A 26,949-nucleotide genomic window follows, 5' to 3' on the forward strand; every position below is an offset into this window, starting at 1 on the left:
CTCAACTACCGATATAAGAACGGTTTCGGACATGGCTTTGAGTGGCCTTGATCCTAAATCGAGAGAATCCCAACGCAAACAAGCAGGGCCGCCTGAACAATTTCGGTTGGATTTTTGAGATCGGGAAAACCCCGGAAATTCGATCTCAACAGTTTTTTAAATAATCAGTTGAATTGCAATCTTTTTCAAATATGCTATTATTCGGTTTACAATGCGCTATTAAAAAGTCTTTTACTTAAAAAATTTTCCATTCTAGATTTTTATTTTTAAGCTTACATTTTTAATTTAAACAATTTTAAAGTGCTGTTTTAAAGACTTTAACAATTAAAAGAGTTTGAAGTTTAAATCTTTTTATTAAAAACATTTTTATTTAATAAATAAAGAAAGAAACAAAATTTTTTTTAAAGGATATGTTCTTTAGGTAGTAAAAAGTGAACAAAAGTGGAAACCCTTTTAGCTTTAGTGTTCGATTTTAAAAATTTTATTTATCGTGAAAAATGTTTGCGAACCTGGAAAAACCCGGGAATTTATCTCATCGATTAAAACATCAAATATAGGAATATCGTAAACCGGAGATTCTTATATCGGGAGTTGAGTGTATTTATAGTCGGCTGTTCATGGTGGCGCTTTGTTGACAGTTCGAGGCTTTGTGGAGTTCGATTGCGTTCAGCAATTTTCTTTTGGGTCCGAGTGGAAGTTTCAGGGCAGTAATGTCCATTTCCGTTAACAACATTAATGTCTCTAAATCAATTTGCTCAGCCTCAAGTACTGGACTTATATTGCTAATATTGTGCGCTGCCAAAAATCTTTCAAGTGGTGTCCAAACTTGGCCAGTGTCATCCTCTTCTATAATAAATTTAAATTTAGATTTAAAAATAGTCAAACACGGTGTGATGGAATTGATTTTAACTGCAAGTTTTTTGCAAATTGCATTTTGTTTTTGATAAAAGTCATTGGATTCTAAGAACAATTATCGGGCGGTTTAACAAACAATCAATGCTAGTTGAAGATTAAAGAAACTTGATAATTCAATGTTCAACAATTGAAAATTGAAGATAAATTATCATTCAATTGTCTACAGTTGAAAATTTAATGATTATTTATCTTCAATTTTTAATTGTTGAAAATTTAATTATCAAGTTTTTTTAATCTTCAACTAGCATTAATTTTTTTAAACGGCATGATAATTTTAAATTTGATATAAAATCGTTCTTAGAATCCAATAACTGTAATAAAAAACAAAATGAACAAGTTCAAAATTATCGGGCCGTTAAAATAAATCAATGCTAGTTGAAAATTAAAGAAACTTGATCATTAAATTTTCAACAATTGAAAATTGAAGATAAATTATTATTCAATTGTCTACAGTTGAAAATTGAATCATAATTTATCTTCAATTTTTAATTGTTGAAAATTTAATTATCAAGTTTCTTTAGCTTTCATCTAGCATTGATTTTTTTTAAACGACCTAATAATTTTTAATTTGATCTTTTTGTTTTTGATTAAAGTTATTGGATACTAAGAAAAATTTAAGATCAAATTCAAGATTATCGGGCCGTTTAAAAAAATCAATGCTAGTTGAAGATTAAAGAAACTTGATAATTTATTTTGAATTTTGAATTGCCTAAAAGATAAATTATTATTCAATTTTGAACTTTAGAAAATTTAATGATAATTTATCTTCAATTTTTAATTGTTGAAAATTTAATTATCAAGTTTCTTTGATCTTCAACTAGCATTGATTTTTTTTAACGCCTCGATAATTTTGAATTTGATCTAAAATTGTTCTTATAATACAATAACTGTAATCAAAAACAAAATGATCAAATTCAAAATCATCGGGCCGTTAAAGAAAAAATCAATGCTAGTTGAAGATTAAAGAAACTGGATAATTAAATTTTCAACAATTAAAAATTGAAGATAAATTATCATTCAATTTTCTAAAGTTGAAAATTCTACTGTGGGAATTTTATGGCGGTAAATTAAATTTTTTATGTTGTAAGTCGAAGAAAATTTGATAATTGGAATTTTAACCGCGGAAAATTGAAGAATGTTGGTACATTAATTTGCAGCATTTGAAAATTTAGGAAATCTGATCATTAAATTATGAACAGTAGAAAATTCATTTGTTCAAAATTTGTAATTAAATTTTCAAAAGTTAAAAATTCTATTGTTGAAAATTAAAGAAAATGGAATTTTTGACTGGAGAAAATAGAAAAGAATTAAATTTTTGACCGTTGAAAAGTGAAGAAAATTGACAATTGAATTCTCAAAAATCGAAAAACGATCACTGAATTTTCAACAAATTAAAATTAAAGAAAATTGATAATTGAATTCTTAACAGTTGAAAATTCTATTGTGTAAAATTAAATTTTTAATTGCAATGATTTGAAGAAAATTGATTATTGAATTCTCTACAGTTGAATATTCTATCATGGGAATAAAAATTTTTAAATGTTGAAAGAAAATTGATAATTGAATATTCAACAGTTGATGATTTTATTTTTGAAAATAGGACATCGAATATTCAACTGTTCGCAGAAAATTGATCATTTATTTATCAACACTAAAAAATTAAACTTTTGAAAACTGAAGTGAATTAAAAATTGAATTATTGTCGGTTAAAAATGAAAGAAAATTGTTGATTAAATTTTCAACAGTTGAAAATTGAAGAAAACTGATAATTGAATTTTCAGTAGTTGAAAATTCTGTTCTTGAAAATGAAAAAAAATGAATTTTTTACATTTGAAAATTCTACTGTGAAAAATTGAATTTTTAAATGCAATTATTTGAAGAAAATTGATCATTACATTCTCTACAGTGGATAATTTTATTATTGACAATAGAAGGTCGTCAAATATAGAACTGTTGAAAATTGCAGAAAATTGATTATTCAATTATCAACACTAATAAATAAAACTGTTCAAAACAGAAGAGAATTAAAAATTGAATTATTGTAGGTTGAAAATTGAAGAAAATTGTTAATTAAATTTTCAATAGTTTAAATTCTATTGATGAAAATTGAAGAAAATATAAATTTATTTGAACTTTGAAAATTCTATTAATGAATAATTAATTTATAGCTGTTGAAAATTAAAGAATACTGATAATTGAATTCTCAACAGTTGAAAATTCTATTCTTGAAAATGGAAGAAAATTTAATTTTCAACTGTTAAAAATAAAAGAAATTTGACAATTGTAAAATAAAATAAAACATTAAATTGGCAACATTTTATATTTTCTTTCATTTCTAATCCCAACATGAGAATTTAATAAATAAACATTTAAACCCATAAAATATAATGTCCCAAGAAATCGATTTTTGTAAATATTGGTTCCGCCGCACCGTGCCACACACTTGATTTTGCAAAATCAGAAATTTGGAAGTTAAAAAATAAAAAAAGTCAAAAATAGTATAAAAAAATAAGTAAAAATGTATATTTTAAAATAAATTTACCAGATAGTAAGTCATCGTCCCACATATGTTGTCTTCGGACTAAACTTCCAGCACTTCCAATACTGATTTCTTCGTTATGACCATTTGTGAAATTTTTCTGACTATTTGTTGATCTGCTTTCGGATCCATTTCGAACCGGTTCTCCACTTGCCGCATGATGAATTTCAACTTGAGTAATGGGTAAATTTTCGAGTGTGGCAGTCACCTAAATAAAAAAAAACATATTTAGAATTTTGTTGCAGGTAGGTACAAATTTGAAAACGTGATAAAACAATACTTGCATGAATTTTAATTTGAACATTTATGCATAAAATAAAATGAATTAAACAAAATAATTTCCGATCAATATTTCCCTTATAATCTATTATTTAAAAAAGACTACAAAAAATATTTAAATTACAGAAGGTTTCAGATCTTTGTTACCCTAATTCTGAAATGGAACAGTGACTTTATGCACAAATTATATTCTCACTTGGAACGCGGAATAAAAAAAAATAATAATAAATTACAATTCTGACTTGGGATAGGAAATCTTAGTAAAGAATTATATTTTCTTCTTTGGGACAGGAATTTTTTTAAAGACTTATAATTATATGCTGACTCAGGGAATAAATAAAATAAATATAAAAAAATTCCCGTGAAGAATAATAATTTTGACTTTAGACTCATTTTCATTTTAGGAAATTTCGTTAAGAATTATAATTTTTACCTTAGGGCAGAAATTATCCGTAATGAATTAAATATTTTTTGTTTAAAACAGGGATTTTTTTTCATGGAACTAGAATTTTGAAATTAAAAAAAAATGTTATTCATAAAAAGGTAAATTATGAAAATAATCCCTGTTATAAAACATTTGAATGCGCAACAAAAAACTTTATTTTCAATCGAGAAAAATGAATTTTCAATCAATGAAAATGAATTTAAAGAAAGGTTAAATTTTTAACATTAAGTTGATTTTCAACAAAAAACAGTTGAGTTTTCAAGCTAAAAAGATTTACTAAAAAGGAAGCTGAATTTTCTAACATAAAATTTGAATTTTCAATAAAAACGTTTTTTTTTGCCAAAACTTTTCTACCATAAAAAATAAATTTTCTATAAAAAGACGAGTTTTAAATCATTTAAATTAAAAGAAACGAAACGAAATTTCAACAAAATAGTTGAATCCTCAATCAAATGGATGAATTTTCAACCCAAAAATATGATTTTTTTTAAAGCTAATTTTTCTACTAAATGGGTAAATTTTCAAATAAATTGTTTAATTTTCTACCAAACTTATTGAATTTTCAACAAAAAAATATGACTAACAAAAAGGTTCATTTTCGACCGAATTTAATTTTCTACTAAATTGTTCAATTTTCAAGCCAAATAGATGAATTATTTAAAAAACAAAAAGAAAACAGTGGGATTTTTCAAGCGAAAAGAACTAAATTTCTGCAAAGAGTTGAATTTTAATTAAAAAATTTAATTTACTGCGAAATAGTTGATATTTCACAAAAAAAAGTTTAATTTAAAATAAAAAACAGAATTCAAGCAAAAAGAAACGAATTAAAAAAAGTTTCATTCTGAAACAAAGAGATGAATTTTCCACTAAAATGAGGAATTTTCTAGAAAAAAAATTATTTTCAACAAGAGAGATCAACATTCAAAACAAAAGATGATTCATTAATGAAGAAGATTAATTTTATAAAAATGGTATAATGAAATTTTTAATAAAAAAATGAATCTTCAATAAAAAATCAATTTTGAACAACGAACGTTTAACAAAAAAATATGACTTTAACAAAATAGTTGCATTTGCAACAAAATAATGAAATTTGTAACGAAATAATAGAATTGTTAAACAATCGAGAAGAACTCAGAGTGAAAAATATAATAGTAGACAGTTCAATCAAAAGTAGTTTGATTTACTGATTGTTTTCTATTAATTTCAGTTCGCATTTAAACGAAAAAACGAGATGAAAGTTAAATTTCTTGAAAACAGGGGAAGAAGAAAAAGTATTTAAGAAAAGAGAAATTTGAGTAAGAGTGTCAACTCTGAAATATGAAAGTGATTTCGAAACTTATCAAGTTATTATTGGGGAAAAATAATAATAATGGGATGTTTTTCCGTTCGAAAAGAACTAATTTTATCAAACATACCTTGACAAAATTTAAGTAAGCATCTCATTCAACTAAATACAAAAAATGCAACTTCTGTTGGTATTTAAAAAAATGCAATTTTTGGTGTTATTTAAAAAATGCAATTTTTGTTGGTATTTAAAAAATTCTAACTTGCTCAATAATTAATTTTCCTAAAACATTATTTTATGTTATTATTTGTTATCGGGAAATGTGCACATAAAAAATTTGCAATAATTTTTGAACCCAGGGAAAAAATTATAATTTTTTTAAACTTTAAAAACTTTAAACCCCTTTGGTATTGGTCAAAAAACGTTACCTAAATTTTTATTTGAATTGCGGGTTATCCTGATAGGATAACCCATCGTAACCTGTAAGTGTGGCCGTGCGGTCTGTAGACCGCACCATGCTTTTCATATATAAGTCCCTCTCCCTATGGTGTAAAAGATTATTATTAATAAAAGTTGATAAAATTGATTCATTTCCTACTTATTACAATTTGAGCTACAATATATCCTTAAATATTGAAAAATTAACTGAGGTAGTTTTATCAGTTTTTATTAGCTTACTCCTTACTCTTCAGTTCCTTTCACGTTTTTTTGTCATCTGAAACTTACTGATCTCCTGAAGGCTACGGATCCGAAACCTGGTCGATTGAAGATACTTGCAGGCTCTTGAAGAAGAACCGTCTCACCCACAACGTTCGTTGACTCTTCCTCTTCTTCTTCTGCATCTGCTTCGTATTTTCTGTCACCTAGTAAATCTGGAGTACTTTGGGCTTTACTCAAAGTTCCCCAAACGTCGGAAATTTTTCCTCTTCTACCTATTGGGTGTTGAGGATTTGTTTCATATTTTCCTACATACATCACTTCCGAATCTCTCCTGAGGCCTTTCAAACTTCTGATTGATTTCTTTCCATCTACTTCAATCTGAAATTTGTTTGTTATTAATCGCGCAATAATGCGTAGTCATCGCACAATAATGCGCATTAATCGCGTAATAATGCACCACAATCGCGCAATAATGCGTTATATTCGCGTAATCATGCGCATTAATCGCGCAATAATGCGTAATATTCGCGTAATAATGCGCATTGATCGCGCTAGAATGCGTGATAATCGCGCAAAAATGCATATTAATCACGCGATAATGCGTAATATTTGCGTAATCGTACGTAACAATGCGTAAAAAGGCTTAGTAATACATAATTAATCGCGTAATAGCAAGTAGCATTTTTGTTTAAATTGTATTTTTGTTACATTTTTGGAAAAAACCATTCTCCGAATTAAAATTCTAAGGCCCTGAAACGCCTCAAATTTTCAATTTAATTTTTTGTGCAATAATAAGATTTGTAAGAAAATATAGTGACGAAATTAGCAATTTCGAAAATATGATTTTTGATCAAAAAGAGAATTTCTTAAATAAACGCAAATAATTAAATGGATACAATGCCTTATATTTTATATTATATTTGTAATTGATAACTAGGGAGTAAATTTAATTTAATATATTATTTAATTTATTATATTTATTTTGTTTTTTCTTATAAATTCTGTCGGAAATAAGTCAATACTGATATTTAACCAAGATTTTTAGCTAATAAATAAATCAATCATTGATTTTTTTTATTCCAATTGTTTTAATTTCAAAAACTGTTGTTATTTTTATTTTACAAATTCTTTTAAAATCTTGATTTTTGCAACTTAGCGATTTTTAAAAAATACTTGGATTTATAAAAAATAGGTAGAAAATGTAAAGTAACTGTCCAAAAAGAATCTTCAACAGCAGTGCAAAAGTTGAAAAAAATATGAATTTTTTATAAATAAATAAGTTAATGTAAATGGTTTTGTGGGCATTAACAGCAATTCGTAACTTCATTCGAACTATATTTAAATAGTTTATGGACAGAAAGAGTTTTTTTGTTTAATAAATGAAAGTTATTAAATAATTTTTTATTTTATAAAAAACTCTTACAAACAAGTTTTACAAACAATTATCCAAATCAGGTATTCATGATGGAATAAATCAGTTTTTTTTTACGAAATCGATCATATATTACTTGGCAATAAAATTTAAATATCATATTTGGTCATCACTTAAGAATTGATAGTTGTTTAAACAATCCTAATTAAAAAATGCAGCCTGGCTATTTTTGGACGTGCGAACTTGGTTCTCTCGACTCAAATAACTATAAATTACTAACTTATAAATTTTAAAAGACTTTTCAATATCAATAAGTCCTTGTTATTGTTAACAGCAATTGTTTAAACCAATTTTCACTATGTTGTGTATTTATACATTGAAATCACAGTTTTTCATGAAATTAACAGGTAATTATTTAGCAATAAATTCATGCTATGAATCGGCAACATTTGATCATTGTTTACACAACTTAATGAAAAAATGAATTATTTGGCTAATTACAGCATTACTGTGTACAATATACTGAAACTTAGTTAGCAATAATTATTTGCTTTTCGAAATATTACATTGTATACTTTATACGACTACGTTAATTAAATAATCAATAATAATAATAATAGTAGATTATTATCGAATTGTTTAACAAAAAGTTAAAAAATTTGTTATTAACAGTTGATTACATTAAAACACATAATTGAATGCTGAAAAATAGCCAGGTAATTAATTTATTACTAATGTTTCTTTAAACATTTATAGAATATCATTGATTCATACGAAGAAGCCATTGTTAATAATTGGCTGTAAATTCCGTTAAGACGGTTAAATATTATTTATAAATGCATAAAATGATAAGAATTTGTTTGAACATTTCTTTTGCCCTATAGCAATCATTCATTTCTTTCCAACTAATTAAATACGCTTCTAAAATTCGCGTTACTACTGAACATCTTTTTTGGAAAATTCCTCATATCTTTAATTTTTTTTGAATGAATAAAAGTATTTGTTAAAAAAAGTACACTTTAAAAGTAAAATTCAAAAGAAAGTGATTATTAAATCCTTACGTTTCCGCCCATCACTTCCTATATTTCACTCCCGTCACTTTTCTTCACTTCTTCTACTCCTCTTCTCATCACTCCTCCTAGTCCTTTCCATTTCCTCTCAATCATCTAATCCTCATTTCCTAACTTCCCCTACAACTCTCACATCACTTTCCCTACTTCTCCTCCCAGCATTTCCCACACTTAACTCCTTTCACTTCTTCTACCCCCCTCACATCACTCCTCCTGGTCCTTTCCATTTCTTCTCGATCATCTAATCCTCATTTCCTAACTTCCCCTACTACTCCTCACATCACTTCCCCTACTTCTCCTACCATTATTTACCACACTTTACTCCCTTTACTTCCCATCACTTCGCCTAATCACCCTAGTCCCTTCCACTCCTTTTTTATCCTCTACTCCTCATCTCCTTATTTCCCATACTATCCTCAAAATTACTTTCCCTACTTTTCCTTCCATACATACAACCCTTCTCATGTAAAATGGAAAAAGTGTGAAAAAATTTCAGTAAAAATAGTATTAAAAAAATCAAATTTAATTTTGTTCTGCAAGCTCTGGAAGAAAATTTTTTTACAAACAGGTATGACAAACTATAACCATTTTGCAAAAAAAAAATACAATAAAATACAATAAAAATAACTTTAAATTAGAACTTTTTTGCATTCTCAGGGTTTGATCTACCTGGACAGAAAACCTAATAGTTTCAGTCGGGTATCCGTCTGTCTTAATTTTTTCCGGGAGGGGCAGTAAAGGAAGGGAAGTAGGGGATTTTAGAGTAGGCGAAGCAGGTGAAGGGAGGGGAGTAATGCAAGGGAAAGAATGGTAAAAGAAGTGGGAAAGTAATGTGGGGGTCGGAGGTGAACTAAAGAGAGGGGAAGTAGAGGATGGAGAAGTAGGGGAAGGAAAGTAAGGGTTGTTAGATGAGGGATGGCAGGGAATGGAGGAGAGCGGAATCAAGAAGAGTAAATTAGGGAAAAGGATGGAAGGAGAAGTAGAGGAAGTAATGTAGAGGGTAGTAAAGAATGTAAGGAGATGGGGAGTAGAGGATGGAGAAGGAGGGAAAGGGAAGTAAGGGATGTTAGAGGAGAGGAAGCCGGGGAATTGTGGCGAGGGAAAGTAGGTTAAGTGAGGCAAGTGCAGTAAGTAAAAGGATGACAAGAGAAGTAAGGAAATTACCGTGGAGGGTAGTAGGTGAAGGAGAGGGAATGTAGAGGATGTGATGGGAGGAAATGTGGTATAATAATAACATTTAATGAATAATAAAAATAAAACTTTTCTGCTTACCTCCACAACTTTGAAGTCGTCTACGGCCTTTCTAGCTAAAGCTTTTCTGTGAACTGCACTTCCTTGTCTTTTTGTTCCTGTTCCGACAATATCACTGTAAGTCGGTGAAGGTTTTACTCTGCCTTTGAAAGTTAAAATACTTGGTCTGTGGGGAAGGATATTGTGGTCATTTACTGTTTCCACATCCAATTTCGCTCGATCCTTCAACAGTTTTTTTTGCTCCTTCTCTGCTCTCATTTCTGCCATTTTTTGTCTTTTGAGGTATTCTTTCAATCTGAGAAATGTATATTTTTTTCTTCAAATTACCACTTTCGAAAAATTAGTCAAAGTAGGTCCCATATAATAACAGTTTCGGGGGCTGCCTCGCACTTTTCCTGTTAACAAATCGGTAATCTCGAAAAGTAAACAGTCAGTGCCACCAGAACCCTTTCCAATTGGAATGAATAATATTGCGCAATATACTAGATTGAGTACTCGCGCACTGCGGCCATTCCGAGTCGGAAATCGTAATCGTCTCTCGCCCTCTGAGAAACTAAGTGGACCGGCAGTTCTAGGAATTACAATACCGGAACGGCTTATACGGGACCTGGAGTGTATTACTCGTCTTCACTATAAATTTATCCAGCTTTTATTTTATCCTTTAGATTAATACATTTAGGCTTTATGAGTAAGAGTGTGGTAAAAAAAAGTATTTTTTTCTCAAATGGCACTACTAAAAAGTGTTTCTTTTGGTGCCAATATGACTTCTGCCTTTTGGCAGAATTAAAAAAAAAATTAGGGGTACCCCAAGAAAGTCTTTGTAAATAAAATGTTTATTTTATTTTATTGATTGCTGTGTCTATTTTTACATCAGATTATGTACAATACACTCTTTTCAATCAAATAAATTACTAAGAGTTTTAGCAGAATAAAAAAAACAAGTATTTAGGGCTCCCCCAAGCTGTTTTTTACACAAAATATTTATTTTGTATAAATAAGTATTGTTACGTCTATCGAATTAAGCAAAACCATTAGCAAAAAATATTGAAATATGTGCGTTTCACGACTTTTTAAATTAAAAAATTATTAATATTAACAGAACCTTAAATTTTTTCAAAATTGTGAATCGTTATTTCAACCTATATCGATATTGTTAGTGAAAACTGTTAGTTTCATCTAAAATTGTACAAAAAATATCTCTTTTTTGAAATCTAACGATTTTTTACAATTCAAATATCGATTTCTGGCATAAAACGCTAATATATCCTAGAATTATTAAAAGTATGTGAATCTTCTTTGAAGCATAATTTTTGTATTAAATAGAATTTCCTCGATATATAGTAACTAAATTTGTTATTTTATTCTAAATACTGTTCAAATTATAATGATTTTTCTTTGAAACTTTAAAACTTTGAAATCTGATGATTTTTGCGAATAAAAGTATTAATTTCCGACGAAAAACTATAATAAAATCCGAAATTGTTCAAGCTTGTAAATTTTTATATCTTAAACAAGAATTATTACCTAAAATATTGTTGATGTTAAGTTGAAATAAAGCAAAATATAACGCTTTTATGAAAAACTTTATTAATGTATTTTTAAAAGAAAATTAATTTCCAACCAAAAAGATTAATTTCTTACCACAATGGTTTCAATGTTAAGAAAATGTTTTGAAATGTTTTGAAATCTTTTTCAATTTTTTCTCAAAGTTTATTTTTCAAATAAAAAATGTTTTTATATTCTGGAAAATTATAAAAATTTTCTTAAAATCTTTCAGATTCTTTTTTAAGAATTTCGGAAATCTTTTGAAATGTTTTTAATTCTTTTTAAATATTTTGTTTAAAGTATTTTTTTTAATCGCTTTAATTTTTCCAAAGAATCTAAAGAGTTTTTTCATTTTCTTAAAACTTTGCAAATTTCCTGAAATATCTTATAAGTTCCTATTAAATTTGGTTTTAGATTTATTTACACTTTTTTGGACAATTTAAAAAGATAATTTAAGATGTTTCGTAATATTTTTCAGTTGCAAAATTTGGTTTTCCTAAAAGTTTTTTAAATCCTGAAAAGTTAAAAACATTTTTTCTTTACACTTTTTGAAATCTTTAAAACTTAAAATATTATACTTTTAAAACTTTACTTACAGCATTAAAAATTTTTTCCAGAAATCTTTATAAAATTCATTCCAAAAAAATATTTCAAAATTATAAAAAATCTTCTTAATTCTTAATTAATAGAATTATATTCCCATATTAAACAATTATTTACAATTTAAATGTTTTTTTTTTTCAAAAATGTTTAGACACATTTAGAAATACATTTAATGATGAAGTAAAATCATTTATTTGAAAAATTTGATATACAAAGTTGATGGTGCATAAAATCCATAAATCTTTAGTTATAGATAAAAAATCTGAAAGCAGTCATTAAAACTTATATTCACGCAGTGTCGCAACTAATAAGGTTTTCGACAAAAAAGTGTTCGATATTTTCGAGATATTTAGTAACATCGGTTTTTTTAGGCAATAGAAAATGCTAGGAATTCTTGAACTTTATTGAAAATTCGTCTTTTTTGGTATGAAATTAATCTTTTCGTTTCAAATTTCATCTTTTTAGGTTGAAAAATGAACTTTTTATTTAAGAATTCTTGAATTTAAAAAAAAAAAATTCGTTTTAGGTAGAAAATGAATCTTTTTGTTCAAAAATTTATGCTTTTAGTTATAAGTTCAACTTTTTGCTGGGGTATTCTTGAATTTTATTAAAAATTTATCCTTTTTGCTAATAAATTAATCTTTTTGGTTATAAAATAATATTTTATTGTTGTTAAGAATTGAACTATTTGGTTAAGAATTCTGGAATTTTATTGAAAATTCGTCTTTTTTTACAGTAAATTAATCTTTTGGTTTAAATATTCAACCTTTTTGTTTAGAATTCTTGAATTTGGTAAAAAATCGTCTTTTTTGGTAGTAAATTAATCTTTTTCTTTAGAAATTTATTTTTTGATTAAAAATTTAACAACAAGGTTTTAAATTTGAACTAATTTCTTAAAAATTCAATAAATTTTTTTTTTCTTATAAATTCAACTTCTTGGTTGAGGATCCTTGATTTTTATTGAAAATTAGTCTTTTTTGGTAGTATATTAATCTTTTTGTATAAAAATTCATATTTTTTAGTTGAAAATTTAACTTTTTGGTCGAGAATTCTTGAATTTAGTTAAAAATTCGTCTTCTTTTATAGTAAGTTAAGCTTTTGTTTAAAAATTCATAACTTTCAATTGAAAATTCAACTTTTTGGTCGAGTGTTCTTGAATTTTGTTAACAATTCGTCTTAATGTTTTTTAGTTCAAAATTTAACTTTTTGGTTCAGCACTATTAAATTTTGTTAAAAACTCGTATTTTTTTAAATTCATATTTTTTAGTTGAAAATTCAACTTTTTGGTCGATAATTCTTGAAGTTTTTTAAAAATTCCTTTTCTTCGGCAGGAAAATAATCTCTTTTTTTTTAATTCGTTTTTTTCGTTAAAAATTTAACAAATATGTTTTAAATTTGAACAACTTTCTCAAAAATTAAAAAAATTTCTTTTTTTCATAAATATTCAACTTATTGGTTAAGAATTCTTAGATTTTCTAAAAATTCCTTTTTTGCGTTAAAAAATTAATCTTTTTGTTTAAAAAATTACGGTTTTAGTAGAAAATTCATCTTTTTTAGTTGAAAATTCTTCAATTGTATTGCAAATTTCTGTTCTTGGTAGAAAGTTAATCTTTTTGTTTAAAAATTGATTTTTTTAGACGTTATTTGAACGTTTTAAAACTGTACTAAGTCAGACCAAATAATGTTTTACAAATTTTTTATGTTCCCATTTCGTCTTTAAAACGTCTCTGGAACATTTTATGTTTATGCAACGTTATATGGACTGACATTAAATGAATTTCATTAAAAAATCCACTTTTTGGTTGAGAATTCTTGAATTTTATTGATAATTCGTCATATTTGGTAGTAATCTAATATTTTTGTTTAAAAATTCTTCTTTTTTTAAAATTTAACATCTAGTTTTTTAAATGAAACTACTTTCTACAAAATTTACAAAAAATAATTTTCGTTTTTTTTATAAATCCAATTTTTCGTTAAGAATTCTTGAAATTTGTTAAAAATTCGTCTTTTTTGTTGGTAAATTAATCTTTTGGTTTCACAAGTCGTCTTTTTTATTTCAAAATTCATGTTTTTTTTGTAATAAATTAATCATCTTGAATTTTTTTAAAAATCCGTCTTCTTTGGTAGTAGATTAAACTTTTTGTTCAAAGAGTCATCTTTTCGGTTAGAAATTGAACAACTAGGTTTTCTAGTTGAACTACTATCTTAAAAATAAAAAATAAATAATTCTTTCTTTTTTAAAAATTCAACTTTTAGGTTGAAAATTCTTGAATTGGATTGAAAAATCTTTTTTGGTAGTAAATTAATCTTTTGGTTTAAAAATGCATTTTTTTATGTCAAAATTCAACTTTTGGTTGAAAATTCTCGAATTTTGTGAAAAAAATTCGTCACTTTTTGTAGTAAATTTCAAGCTTTTTCTTTAGAAAATCACCTTTTTTAGTTCAAAATTCAACTTTTTGCTTCAGAATTCTTGAAATTTTTTCAAAATTACAAAATCTTTTTTTCGTTGAAAATTAATCTAGTGTAGTTGAAAATTCTACTTTTAGGTGAGAATTCTTGGATTTTGTTGGAAATTCGTCTTTTTTGGTACATTAACATTTTTGGTCAAAATTTCATATTTTTTATTTAATAATTCAACTGTTTTATATTAAAAATTCGTCATTTTATCTTGAAAGTTGAATAATTTAGTAAAAAAATTAACTATTTGGTCGAAAATTATTTTTTTTATATTCAATGTTTGTTTTAAATTAAAAGTTTAACTATTTATTTTGTTTTCATTTTTGTATGATAGGATGAGGATGACAAGAGATTGATACAGAGATAAAAAGAAAGATTGACGTGGGTAGACAAAGGACAGGATAAGATAGAAGAGACGGTATTGAAAAAGATAGACCTGAATTTAAATTGACAAAAAGATACAATGTGATAAAAAGATAGGATCTCTATCTTTTCACTTTCAACAGGAAAAGTAAATTTGTAAAAAATATGAAACTGAACCTTTTTTCGGCATCCTTCTCTGCTTTCTCTTTCATCATTTTACTCTTTTTACGATTGTTCATTTCCTGATCCGCCTGTGCGACATCTAAAAACTGCAGAATTTTTTCGCGGCCATTAATTGCAGCCAGCTCTCGCCCGGAGTGCCTGTCAATATCCAGAGACCAAATATTGCATCCGAATTTCACGAGGAATCGAACGCATAACTCATGGCCTTTTGCTGCTGCAAGGTGAAGTGCTGTGTTTCCAAAATAATCCGCTTTGTCTGGGTCACCCCTGGAAAAAGAGAATGGAAAAGAATGTGGAAGTGGACTCGAACCATGTATACAATATATATAGATTATAGATGGTCATCGTTTCCTGTCACGCAATGTTGCTTATATATATATTTTTTTTTGTGTACCAGGAGTTCATCAACTGGAAAACAGCGAAGGTCTTTTTACGCTTTGTGATTCGATTTCAACATAATAATTTCTGTTTAGTAAGGAAACTAGAAAAATAATATTGATTTTACTGAAAAGATTATTGTAAAATTATTTATTATGCAAGCAATATTAACCCTTAAATGACACACCTCCAAAAAATAACGTAGCTGACACTTGGGGTCTTATGTACCCCAACGTTTTTAAACTGTTGTAAAAAGTTTAAATTTTTGATATTTTTGTTAAGAAGTTTTTTTGGGTATTCTTTAACATCTCTTCTAAAGAATCAATGGGTATAGTAACTTAAATTTTATTTTTAACACTTTGAAAAACAATGAAAAATTCATGGAATTTACGAATTTTTATATTCGTTCAAAAATGGTCTGGGGTCCAATGGACCCCGAGTGTCATTTAAGGGTTAACAGGATGTACGTATGGCCGGGAAAACCGGAAATCTTGTTTGCCGTGAAAAAATTGGAAAATTAACAGAAATTTGATTCACTAACCCGGATTTTTCATAAGTTTCTACTCAATTAAATAATAAAACTGTTTTGAGATCGAATCCATTCCAAATCACATAATTTTATGATTTGCAAACAGAAGTTTTTCTAAACAGTAATGGTTATTTGAATTTTGGGTGTGAGTTTTTTTTTAAACCCGAATTTTTTGCTTCAAACATCTAGAACTTTCAGCCTTATTGAGATATTTATTATTTTCTTTTCGATCCGAATAGCGTTAATCGATTTCTTTGAAAATTCACCAGAAAATTGAAAAAGGGTTTCTAATTATCGAAATGACAGCGGTTTTTCTGGAAAAATTAAAAGTCGATTTTCTTAAAAAACCCACCTTTAAATTTTTTGTCAATTTTTTTAAACTAGTACTTTAATAATAAAGATATCTTGTATGTTTGATGATTGCCAAATAACTTTTGTAGTCAGGAGAATTATTTTTGTTACAAACGAATTTTATACTTTTTCTTAAAAAAAAAAAAAAAAAATGATAGGATACGAGAAAATGTTAAGATAAAAGTTTGTACTTATAAAAGAGTTCTACGAAAAATATATCTTGTTCTTTTGCGATACTTTTTATAGTTCATAAAAAAAATTCAAAAACTACATTTTTGGGGAAAATAAATTCTGCTGGCCTCAAAAATGGCTTAGCCCGAATGATGCTGCTAAGAAGCCGTTCTTTTATTAGTAGAAACTTGAAAAAAAAAATATTAAGAAAAATAAAAAAGGTGGGGTTTTCCCGAAATTATACATTTTTCATTTTTGAAAATTTGAAAAAAATAATAAAAAAGATTTTTTTATAAGCCCTACCTTTTTTACTTTCCTAATATTTTTTATAACTTTCTATTAATAAAAAGAAAGACATCTTAGCAGCATCATGCTTGCTAAACTATTTGGAGGCTGGGAGAATTTATAACTTTTAGTAATAGTTTTTCGGGTGCATAGAGGGGGGGGGGGGGGGGGGGGGGGGGGGGGGTCGTATAAATGAAAATAATTTTCACATTAAACTGCTTTGTTAAAAATTCGCTTCTTTTTAACTGAAGAACTATTTTGTTGAAAAATTATCGATTTTTTTGGCGGGAAATATAAGTATTCCATTTTATATAGAAAATTTACCTTTTTAGTTGAAAATCCAATTATTTGTTTGAAAATGTATGTACTTTGTTGAAAATTCTTTTTTTTTTATTCAAAATTATTTTTTTTTTACAAATTTAGTCTTTTTAGTTAAAAATGCAACGGTTTTCTTGAAAATTAATTTGGTTTAAAATGTGTTCTTTAAAATTAAAATGAATTTTTCTGAATTAAAAATTTAAATCCATCTTGTTTGAAATATCAACTATCACGTTTTTCGTTGGAAATTATCATATTTTTTAGTTAAAAATTAATTTTTTTAACTGGAAATTTAATTATACAATTTTTGGTAAAAAATTGATTTTTTCGAATTGAAACTTCAATTTTTTTGTAGAAAATAAGTTTCTTTAATTAAAGATGCCACTATTTTCTTGAAAATTTAACTGATTTTGATTTAAAATAAAAACCTTTTTTGGCCTCAATAATAACTGTTACACATTTCGTTAAAAATAATTTTTCTTAAGCTAAAAATTCAACTACTTTGTTAGCCATTTTTTTGTTTTGTTAAAAATATATTTGTAATCGAACATTAAACAGTTTTTTTTTAATTCATCTGTTTGCTTCAAAATTAACTCATTTTGGTGGCTCGAAAATTTAATTAATTGGTGGGAAATTCAATGATTTTGTACATTTTTTTGTTTGAAAATTATTTTGTTGAAAAAGAAGTTAACTTACATCTTTGGTTAAAAATTCATCTTGTTTAGATTATAAATTCAACTTTCTGATTTGAAATTTGTGGATTTTGTTCAAAACTCTTCTTTTGTTTTGGGAAATCAATCTTAAATATTTAATATTTTAATATTTAATATTAATATTTTAATATTTTTATATAAATATTTAATTATTTGGTTTAAAGTTAATATATTTCTTGAGAATTCGTATTTTTGATAGAAAAATAATTTTTGATTAAATAATGTTCTTTTTGGTTGAAAACTTATTTTATTAGAAATTTCATCCAATTTGGTAAAAAAATGCAATTGTTTGCTTCAATTCTATTTTTTTATTTGAAATAAATATCTTTTCTTCGTTAACGTATCAACTATTAAATTTATTTTTTGAGAATTCATCTTTTTTGGTTAATTGGTTAAAATTGAAGTTCTTTGTTACTTCATAAGAAACTGTAATATTTTACAGATTTCCCGCTCCCCAATCCTTAATTAATTATTTAATTATTAATAACCATAATTACTTTCCATACATTTTCCATTTTGTATTTTTCGTTTTACCGAAAAAGAAAATTATTTTCGATTTTCACAGATTTATCAAGTTGTTTTCGTTCTTTCAAAACTACTGAGAAAAATAAAGAAATAATAAAAAATGGTGAAGCTGTTTTGGTATTTTTTAAAACTAAAACGCGAATTTTTCGCAAAGCAGCTATCTTTTTTGGTTAAAATTTCGAAATTTTCAGGTGTGATATATATATATATATATATATATATATATATATATTTTCCTAATTGAAAAAGTTTCACCTTTTTTTATTATTTATTTCGTTTTCTTACCGGTTTCAAAAAAGCGAAGAAAACGTGACAAACTGAAATAAGAAAACCCCAAAAATTGAAAAAAGGACCAGGAAAAAAAAATTTGTTTTTTCACGAATAAAAAATATCAAATAGAAAATTTATAGTGCGATGACTATATTGGGTGAGAAATGTGTTTTCCCTATTTCTCAACTAATATTATTAATGTTCTGTCTTTGAACAAATAATTTTCCAGAAAAATTATAATTTTGACTTGGAACAATTAATTTAAAAAAAATTACAACTGTGTCTTGGAACGGGGAATTTTTTAAAAGACTTTTAATTCTGATTTGGAACAGCTAATTTTTTGAAAGAATGATAATTCCGATCTATTTCAAATTAACATATAATTACTTCGAAAAATTTCCGGTTTCAAACTAAAAATTATTATATTTCTCAAAAATTGATTTCTAAGGTAGGAATTATAATTTTTTTTAAAAAGTTCCACGTTCTAAGTCCAAAATTATATATTTTTTTAAATGCACTATTTCCAGTCAAATTTATTATTCTTCTAAAAAATTCCGGTTTCAATTTAAAACAATAATAATATTACTTAAAATTAAAGAAATTAAAATGAGATTAAAAAAGCATATGCTCAAAAAAATATGAAAATAAGAATAAATTTTTTTTTATATTGAACTACATCCGAACAAAACTTAAAAATTTCATTATTAAGTTTAAATATTTTAAATTTATTATTTACATTTTTCGAGAATTTTCGAAAAAAATGATAATTTTAAGTACGCTTTTGAGTTGGAGAAAAAATGTTTGCAAATGAATTATATGTTAATTTATATTAAGTCAAAGACTTTACGAGAAAAAAGTATAATTTATGTATGGAACAAGTAATATTTCCAAAACAAAATTGAATCATCCTTACTTAAAAGGAGAAAATTTTCGAGAAAAATGTTAATTCTGAGTTAGAATATGGAAATTAAAAAAGAAAATAATTTCTAGACCGGGAAAATACTAAATTGACCAGCAGAAAATCCAAAAAATGACCGGGAATTCAAGATCGTCCGTCAGCGATAATTGCCAACGGCTACTAACATCAATTACTAGATTTTTGTTCTAATAAAGAATTTTGATAATTTCAAATAAAAAAATGTATTCGAAGCAAAAAATAGTGTTGTATTTGATAAGAAACACGAAAAGGTAGACTATAGGTACACATAATAATATATAAGACAAAAAAATAAAACACAAGTTTAGTATCAGGAAGTGACACAATAGAGAGAAAGGAAATAAAAAAAACAATATGCATATGGTCAGAACGTTTCAAAGGAAAGGAAGAGGAAGGAAAGTAAAAACGCTACCAAGCAGATGGTGCGGACTTCAGTGAGGGCAATAATAAAACAAGAAGAACAAATAGAAACTGAAAACAGTACTTTCAAATGTATTTCTATTGAACTCGATCTTATTTATCTTAAGTCAATCTTAAATCAGCATACATTTTTCAATACAGTTTTTTAAAAATAGCATCTGAAATACATTACGGAAGCCTAAAAATGCATTTGATTTTTTCTGGTTAAATTTGCATGCTTATCGCCCGGAAATTCGTTCGAATAAAAAAAATGCGATAAAAAAATTCAAATTTTTTTTTTAAAGTTCACCATAAAGTTTATCACGTATTTCCTATAATAAAAAGACACCTTTTTGTCAATTTTATTTAGAATTGTCTCAAATTCGATGCTTTTATATCAAAGAGTCCGAGGCTTTGAAGCACATAAAAATTGTAGCTGTGAAATCACGCCCTTTTGTGAATTAATCTCTTGAAATTTTTTTCCGTGTCGGTTTTAAATTTGAACTAATTTCTTAAAAATTAAAAAGCAAATTTACATTTCTTTTTAAACAAATTCAACTTTTTGGTTTAGAATTCTCGAATTTTAGTAAAAAAATTTTTTTTTCAGCTGAAAATTAATTTTTTTCTTAAATTTGGTGAAAAATTCGTTTTTTCCGTTCGAAAATTAATCTTTTTGGGTTAAAAATGTAGCAACTAGGTGTTCAAGTTAAACTACTATATTAAAAATAAAAAATATTTTTTTTCCTTATTTCTTAAAATTTCAATTTTTAGGCTAACAATTCTTAAATTTTATTGAACATTCGTATTTTTTGGTATAAAATTAATCTTTGGCTTCAAAAGCAATCTTTTTTTGTTTCAAACTCAACTTTGTTAGTTATGAATTCTTTAATTTTGTTTAAACAAAATTTCTTTTTAGGTAGAAAATGATTTTTTTTGTTCAAAAATTAACGTTTTTAGAAAAAACTTTAACTTTTAGATTGAAAATTCCTGAATTTGATTAAAAATTTGTCTTTTTTTCAGCAAATTAATCTTCTGCTTCTGAAAGTCCTCAATGGGCACAAAATTTGGCAGCGTCTTTACGACATCGTTACGACATATTTACGACAACTTTACGACATCCTATGTCCATGTCGTTTCGGTGTCTTTGCGATATCGTAAAGACATCGTCAGATCATACGACTTACTTACGATATCTGAAAGACACCTTAACGACATTGATATAGGATGTCGTAAAGTTGTAGTAAAGATGTCGTAACGATGTCGCAAAGACGTCGCCAAACTTTGTGCCTACTCGGTCATCTTTCTTAGTTCAAAATTCAAGATTTTTGTTCAGAATTCTTGAATTTAAAAAAAATCGTCTCTTTTGTAGTAAATTAATCTATAATAAAGTTTTCACCTATTTCTTATAATAAAAAGAGACGTTTTTGTCAATTTTATTTAGAATCGTCAATATTAGGTTCATCGAGTTGATGCTCCAAATTTGCCTTCAGAAACTTATTTAAAAACTTATCAGAAAACTTATGGGGCCCCAAGAACGCCCATAAGTGAAAAATTGGGTTTCGCGAGTTTTTGACATTAATTATGATTTTTTCGGTTTATTTTTAATAAAAATTATTTATGATACATTAAATACTATTTTATACTGATAATTAGATGCTTACGTAAATTATTTAAACAATTAAAATTTTTTTAGCAATTTTCTCTTAGGCTAGAGATAGAGAGTCGCGGGTATTTCGGATTTTTCAACTCACTTTTAACTTTTAAATTAAAGTGAGGTAATTATTAACGAAATTTAGAAAATCTCATTATTGAAAAAATTATTCTTGTTTATAACTATCTTCTGCTTCTTTTAGATGATTTCTAGAAAGTTTCCATTTTTACTGAAATTTTAACTTTGCTGCGTCTTTTTCATTATGAATGAATAGTGAATAAACATTAGAGAGAAATTTTTTAAAGAAATCTCTCTCTTTTTTGTGAATATATAATTTTCTAAAATAAAAAAGATAATTGAAATACTCTTAAAACTTTCTATATGGTTCATATATTTTTACAATATTTACCTTTTTTACATACTTTTCCGTTAGGAATGAATACTAAATAATTATAATTATATTATATTATAATTATAATTATTTAGTATTCATTCCTAAGGGAAAAGTATGCAAAAAAAGCTGAATATTAAAAAAGAAATCGGCAACCTTCTAGCATTACTAAGAGAGAAGATGGTTATAAACAACAATAAATTGTTTAAAATTAAACAATATGCGTTTTTTAATTTTTCTTTTTGAATGCTCTACTAGATTATCATAACAGCTTTTTGTATTTTTTATAAAAAATCGAAACTTCAAATTTCGGCAGCAGAAAAAATAATAAAAAATTCCATTTTGTGGTCAGACTATGCGAAATGCGAGAAATAATGATTCCACAAAATAAATAATTATAAAAAAAGACAAAAAAATTCGTATGTTTTAATATCGATGCATTATACGAATTTTAATGATATAAATTTATTGATATCATACATGTTTCAAGAATAAAATGTAATTCAAAACAAGAAACAAATATTAAAGTAATAATGATTAATAAAATTTGAACTTTATTTTGCAATATCTGAAAAAGTAATCCAAATCTGAGATAGATAAACAAATGTAATATACATTTGATATAAAAGTATTTAACATAACGTAGAAAAGTTAAGATTTTGAATAAAATTGAGTCCGAAGCACTAAATACGTGATGAGAATGTGTTTGCTAAAACCGAACAAACTTTGGTGAAGCATTGAATGCAATATTCCGAAATTTGCATTACAAGTTTTAGGAAATTTTCACCGAATTTTTGTATTATTTGGGTAGATTCCAACATTGAAATATAGTTACTGTATTTCATTTTACATTCGATTAAAAGATTTGATTTTATGTTCCGTTCTGTTAATTGGTATTTATTTCACTCCCTTTTGTTCTGTTTATGATGCGCTCGATTATTTCACGTGCTACTCGGAACTTCCGCTGTAAATACAAATTGGTTGTGTTGTATGTATCCGGTGCATGCACGGTGCAAAGATCTGTTATACGTTCTGTTTACTAGATTGATTAATATTTTTTCGCCAGCACATTATTCTAGATGAGAAGGAAAGGAAAAAAATATTATTTTGCGTGCTAATTAGTTCATTTTGGGTTTTTATTTAGGCATTACAAATTTTATTACTGAAAAAGTTGTCTTTTGTTTTCACATTCTACAAAGAGGCATTTTCGAACAAATGCTCGATTTTTCTAATCAAAATATTAAAATTCAATCAAAAACAGTTGAATTTTCATGCCAAAGAGACGAATTTTTTAGAAGAGAGCTGAATTTTTAAACCGAAAAGTTGAATTTGTAACCAAGAAAGGTGACTTTTATACCACAAAAATGAAATTTCTATCACTCGAATTGAACAAAAACAAAATGAATTTTCAACTAATATTATAAATTTTCAACCAAGAAATTAAATTTCAGAAGGTTAAAATTTCAACCAAGAACATTAGTTTTCTGTCAAGGAGGATGAATTTTCAACAAAATACATACATTTATAACCAAATAGTTACTTTTTCAAGCCAAAAAGAAGAATTTTTTTGAAGAAAGTGAAATTAAAAAAACAAGTTAATTTTCAACTAAGAGAGATACATTTTCAACCAAGAAAGATTACTTTTCTACCATGAACATGTATTTTTTACCACTTGAATTTAAAAAATTGAATTTTGAACAAAAATGTTGAATTTTCAATTGAAATTATAAATCTTTAACCAACTAGTTACTTTTTCAAGCGAAAAAATACCATTTTTTCAAATACGGGCAAATTAAAGAAACAAGTGAATTTTCAAATAAGAGAGATGAATTTTTAATCAAGAAATTCCACTTGCTTCATTGAAAGTTTTGAACAAAGATGTTCAACTTTCAACTAAAATTATAAATCTTTAACCAAATAGTTAAATTATTCCAGCCAAAAAGACCATTTTTTTTTAGGAGACAGTTGAATTTTCAAACCGAAAAGTTGATTTTTTAATCAAGAAAGATGACTTTTCTACCACATATGTAAATAAATTTTATACCACTTGAATTGAACAAAAAAAAATGAATTTTTAACAAAACTGTTGACTTTTCAACTAAAATTATAATTCTTCTAGAAACGATTAATGATTTTAAGAACATTAAAATTTCAATTAAGAAAATTAGCTTTCTGTTATAAAGGACAAATTTTCAACAAAATACATATATTTCTAACCAAATAGTTAAATTGTCAAGCCAAAAAGATGAATTTTTTCGAAGACGGTTAAATTAAAAAAAAGCAAGTTAATTTCCAACTGAGAGAGATGAATTTTTAACCAAGAAACATGACTCTTCTACCGTAAAAGATGATTTTTCGACCAATTTTAGTAAATGAAAAAAATAGTTGAATCCTCAACCAAATAGATGAACTTTCAATAAAAACAGATGAATTTTAAACGACAATGTAGTTGAAATCTTAAATAAGAAGTTAAATTTATAATAGAGAAGATTATTTTTCTAAAAAAAAAAATTCAAAAAATATATCTTTTTCAGGTTTTTGCATTTTGAAGCCAGCAAGATGAAATACGTGAAAAAACAGTTGGGATTTTAACCCATCAAAATAATTTGTCAACAAAACAGATAATTTTCAAATACTTCAATTATCTAAAAAATCTTTGAATTTCGAAACTGAAAAGACGAATTATGCGCAAGAAACTTAAGTTTACTACCTGAAACTATTATTTTTTAACAAAAAAGTTTATTTTCTATCAAAAAGTTATATTTTCAGAAAAATAGTTTAATTTTCAAACAAAAATATGAATTCTAAACAAAAATTATTATGAATCAAATGGTTTAATTTTTCAACCAAAAATGAAATCGTTACATTGTTAGTTAACAAAATTAAGTCTTAACGTGTTTTATGGACGGCCCATTATTCCTGAAATAATAATTTGTATAATACTTTGTATTCAATATGATTCGTGTAGAAAATGTATAGAATATTTAAACAACAATAATTTAAAAAAATAAATATTTGTGCTAAATCTAATTAATTCTATTCAAATAAATAATAGACGAAGATTTAAATATTCCAGAAAAAAACGGCACATTCTATACCATTAAGCAAAGATAATATTATAAACGATAATAATAAGAAATTGTTTAAAAAATGTTTTGTTTTAACTTGAATTAATTATTACTTCACTCTAATTGAAAGTTGGACAAAAGCCAGAAATTTAGGAAATTTAATTAATTTTTTGACTCAAATCAATTATTTAACTCATTTTAGTTGGCAATTAGACTAAATGTGATTTTAAAAAAAGTAATTTTGCAGCATTATTCTGGGACATCATTATTAAGAGTAATGATAGATTGTTGAAACAATCGCTCTTGTTAACATTGATGAATTACCACCTCCCTCTAATCAGAAAATTGCTAAACAGAATAATAAATTGTTTAAAAAATGTATTTAAACATCTAGTTATCAGTCAGAAATGGTAATTTATGTAACAGCAATCGTTTTAATTTAAAAGAACCGCACAAAAATTATAATACGGGCAAAATCTCGCAAAACCCATTTTTTCATTTATATGGGGTCCCTCTGAGACCCTATAAAACAGACTTATGGCGGAGATATTTGAAAACTGATATTTTATTTGTATTTCATGGCTAATTGCACAGAGAAATGTTGAGTTTCAACTCGATTCCGATAATATTGAATATTCTGAATATCATGTACAAGAACGTCTTTTTTTCTTAAGGCAAATACGTGTTAAACGTCATTGGACTGCCGTACCTCTAAACATCATTAAAAAAATGGATTTGTTTTTGTGTGGATTTGATCAAATTTCCAGCCTAATTCTAATGCTAATGCTAATGCTAAACGTATTAAAATTTTTATGTAGTAACGATCAGTAACGTGCGTTACTTTGCATTACCGTCACTTGTAAAATAAAATAACGCGTTACCGTTACAGTTACTAAAAAATGTATTTTTTCTGGTAACGTGTTACAAGTAACGCGATACTGTCAAACACTGATACTTGCAAAGCAACAGTAAAAAAAGAATCAAAATTTTTTTGCGGAAATTTGTAAATTTTGCAATTCACTATTTTCCGGAATTTTAAATGGTTCAATTTTTCAGGGCTGACCTGGAACAGAGGTATTAGGTTATGTTGTTCTTATGTATACACTTTACGATGCCTGTGATTGGCTAGAGCGCCCCACCGTGGGCACTGGTCGAACCTGATTGGCCAATCAAGTCTTTTTTGTATTTAATCTTGGAAGACGTAACGTCAAATCGGAATTATCGGATTGGTATTATATCCATTTTCCCTATTGATGTTATTAGGGTTTCTCCAATATAGACTTTGACAAAAGAACAAGGGATTTTATATACTCCTGAATCCCTGAGGGATGCCTTTTTGTCTTCAGGGTTATTTAGCAGTTGTCCTATTTTTGAAGGTGGCTTACATATGGTTTGTATGTTGTGTTGATTGAGAATTCTTCCTATTTGTTCTGTGAGACCTTGGATGTAGAGTAGAATGGTGGTCGTTTCTCTCTCTTTCTTTCGTAGGTTTTGTTGACGCTTTTTTAGCGTATTTTCTTATTGCTTTATCAATTTGTTTGTTTATGTAATCGTTCTGTATTAGGATTTGTTTAAAGTTTTGTAATTCCTTTTGTAAGTTATCTTTATCTGTTCTGGAGACAGCTCTGTATACAAGAAAGTTGATGACCAATTGTTTTTGAGATGGGTGGTGTTGGGAGGAGGCATATAGGTATCTGTTTGTATGAGTGTCTTTTCTGTAAACTTCATGTCCTAATGCGTTATCAGATCTTTGGTGAACTAATACACCCAAAAAAGGCAATTTTCCGTTTTGTTCTACCAGGTGTATACATATGAAACCGGTATTACCATCTAGCGGCCAGTAGGCACACTTGTAGGCACTGTCGGAACTTACCATTTGTGCTAATTGGCGTTATTGTCATCTGTCAACAATATCCAATACCAAACATTTCAAGTTTCATATGACATCGTGATTTTTTTCGCTCTTGAAAATGTCGAAATACGTGCCTTCAAA

The 26,949-nt window shown here is 26.6% G+C and overlaps 1 protein-coding gene across 2 annotated transcripts in view; it reads right to left on the reverse strand.

Annotated features, from left to right (window-relative positions):
* Window positions 1-503: 503 nt before the first annotated feature.
* LOC117170286 (Usher syndrome type-1G protein homolog) overlaps window positions 504-26,949 on the reverse strand; it is a 55,090-nt gene continuing 28,644 nt past the window's right edge. For both annotated transcript variants that reach the window (XM_033356959.1, XM_033356958.1), the window contains exons 3-7: window positions 14,965-15,237; window positions 9,841-10,114; window positions 6,193-6,504; window positions 3,458-3,662; window positions 504-846 (exon numbers count right to left, since the gene is read on the reverse strand). In XM_033356959.1, the coding sequence (XP_033212850.1) occupies window positions 602-846; window positions 3,458-3,662; window positions 6,193-6,504; window positions 9,841-10,114; window positions 14,965-15,237 (1,309 nt within the window). In that variant the 3' untranslated portion in view covers window positions 504-601. The remainder of the gene's footprint in view (window positions 847-3,457; window positions 3,663-6,192; window positions 6,505-9,840; window positions 10,115-14,964; window positions 15,238-26,949) is intronic.

The sequence above is a fragment of the Belonocnema kinseyi genome, chromosome 3, assembly GCF_010883055.1.
Source record: "Belonocnema kinseyi isolate 2016_QV_RU_SX_M_011 chromosome 3, B_treatae_v1, whole genome shotgun sequence".
Lineage (NCBI taxonomy): Eukaryota > Metazoa > Arthropoda > Insecta > Hymenoptera > Cynipidae > Belonocnema > Belonocnema kinseyi.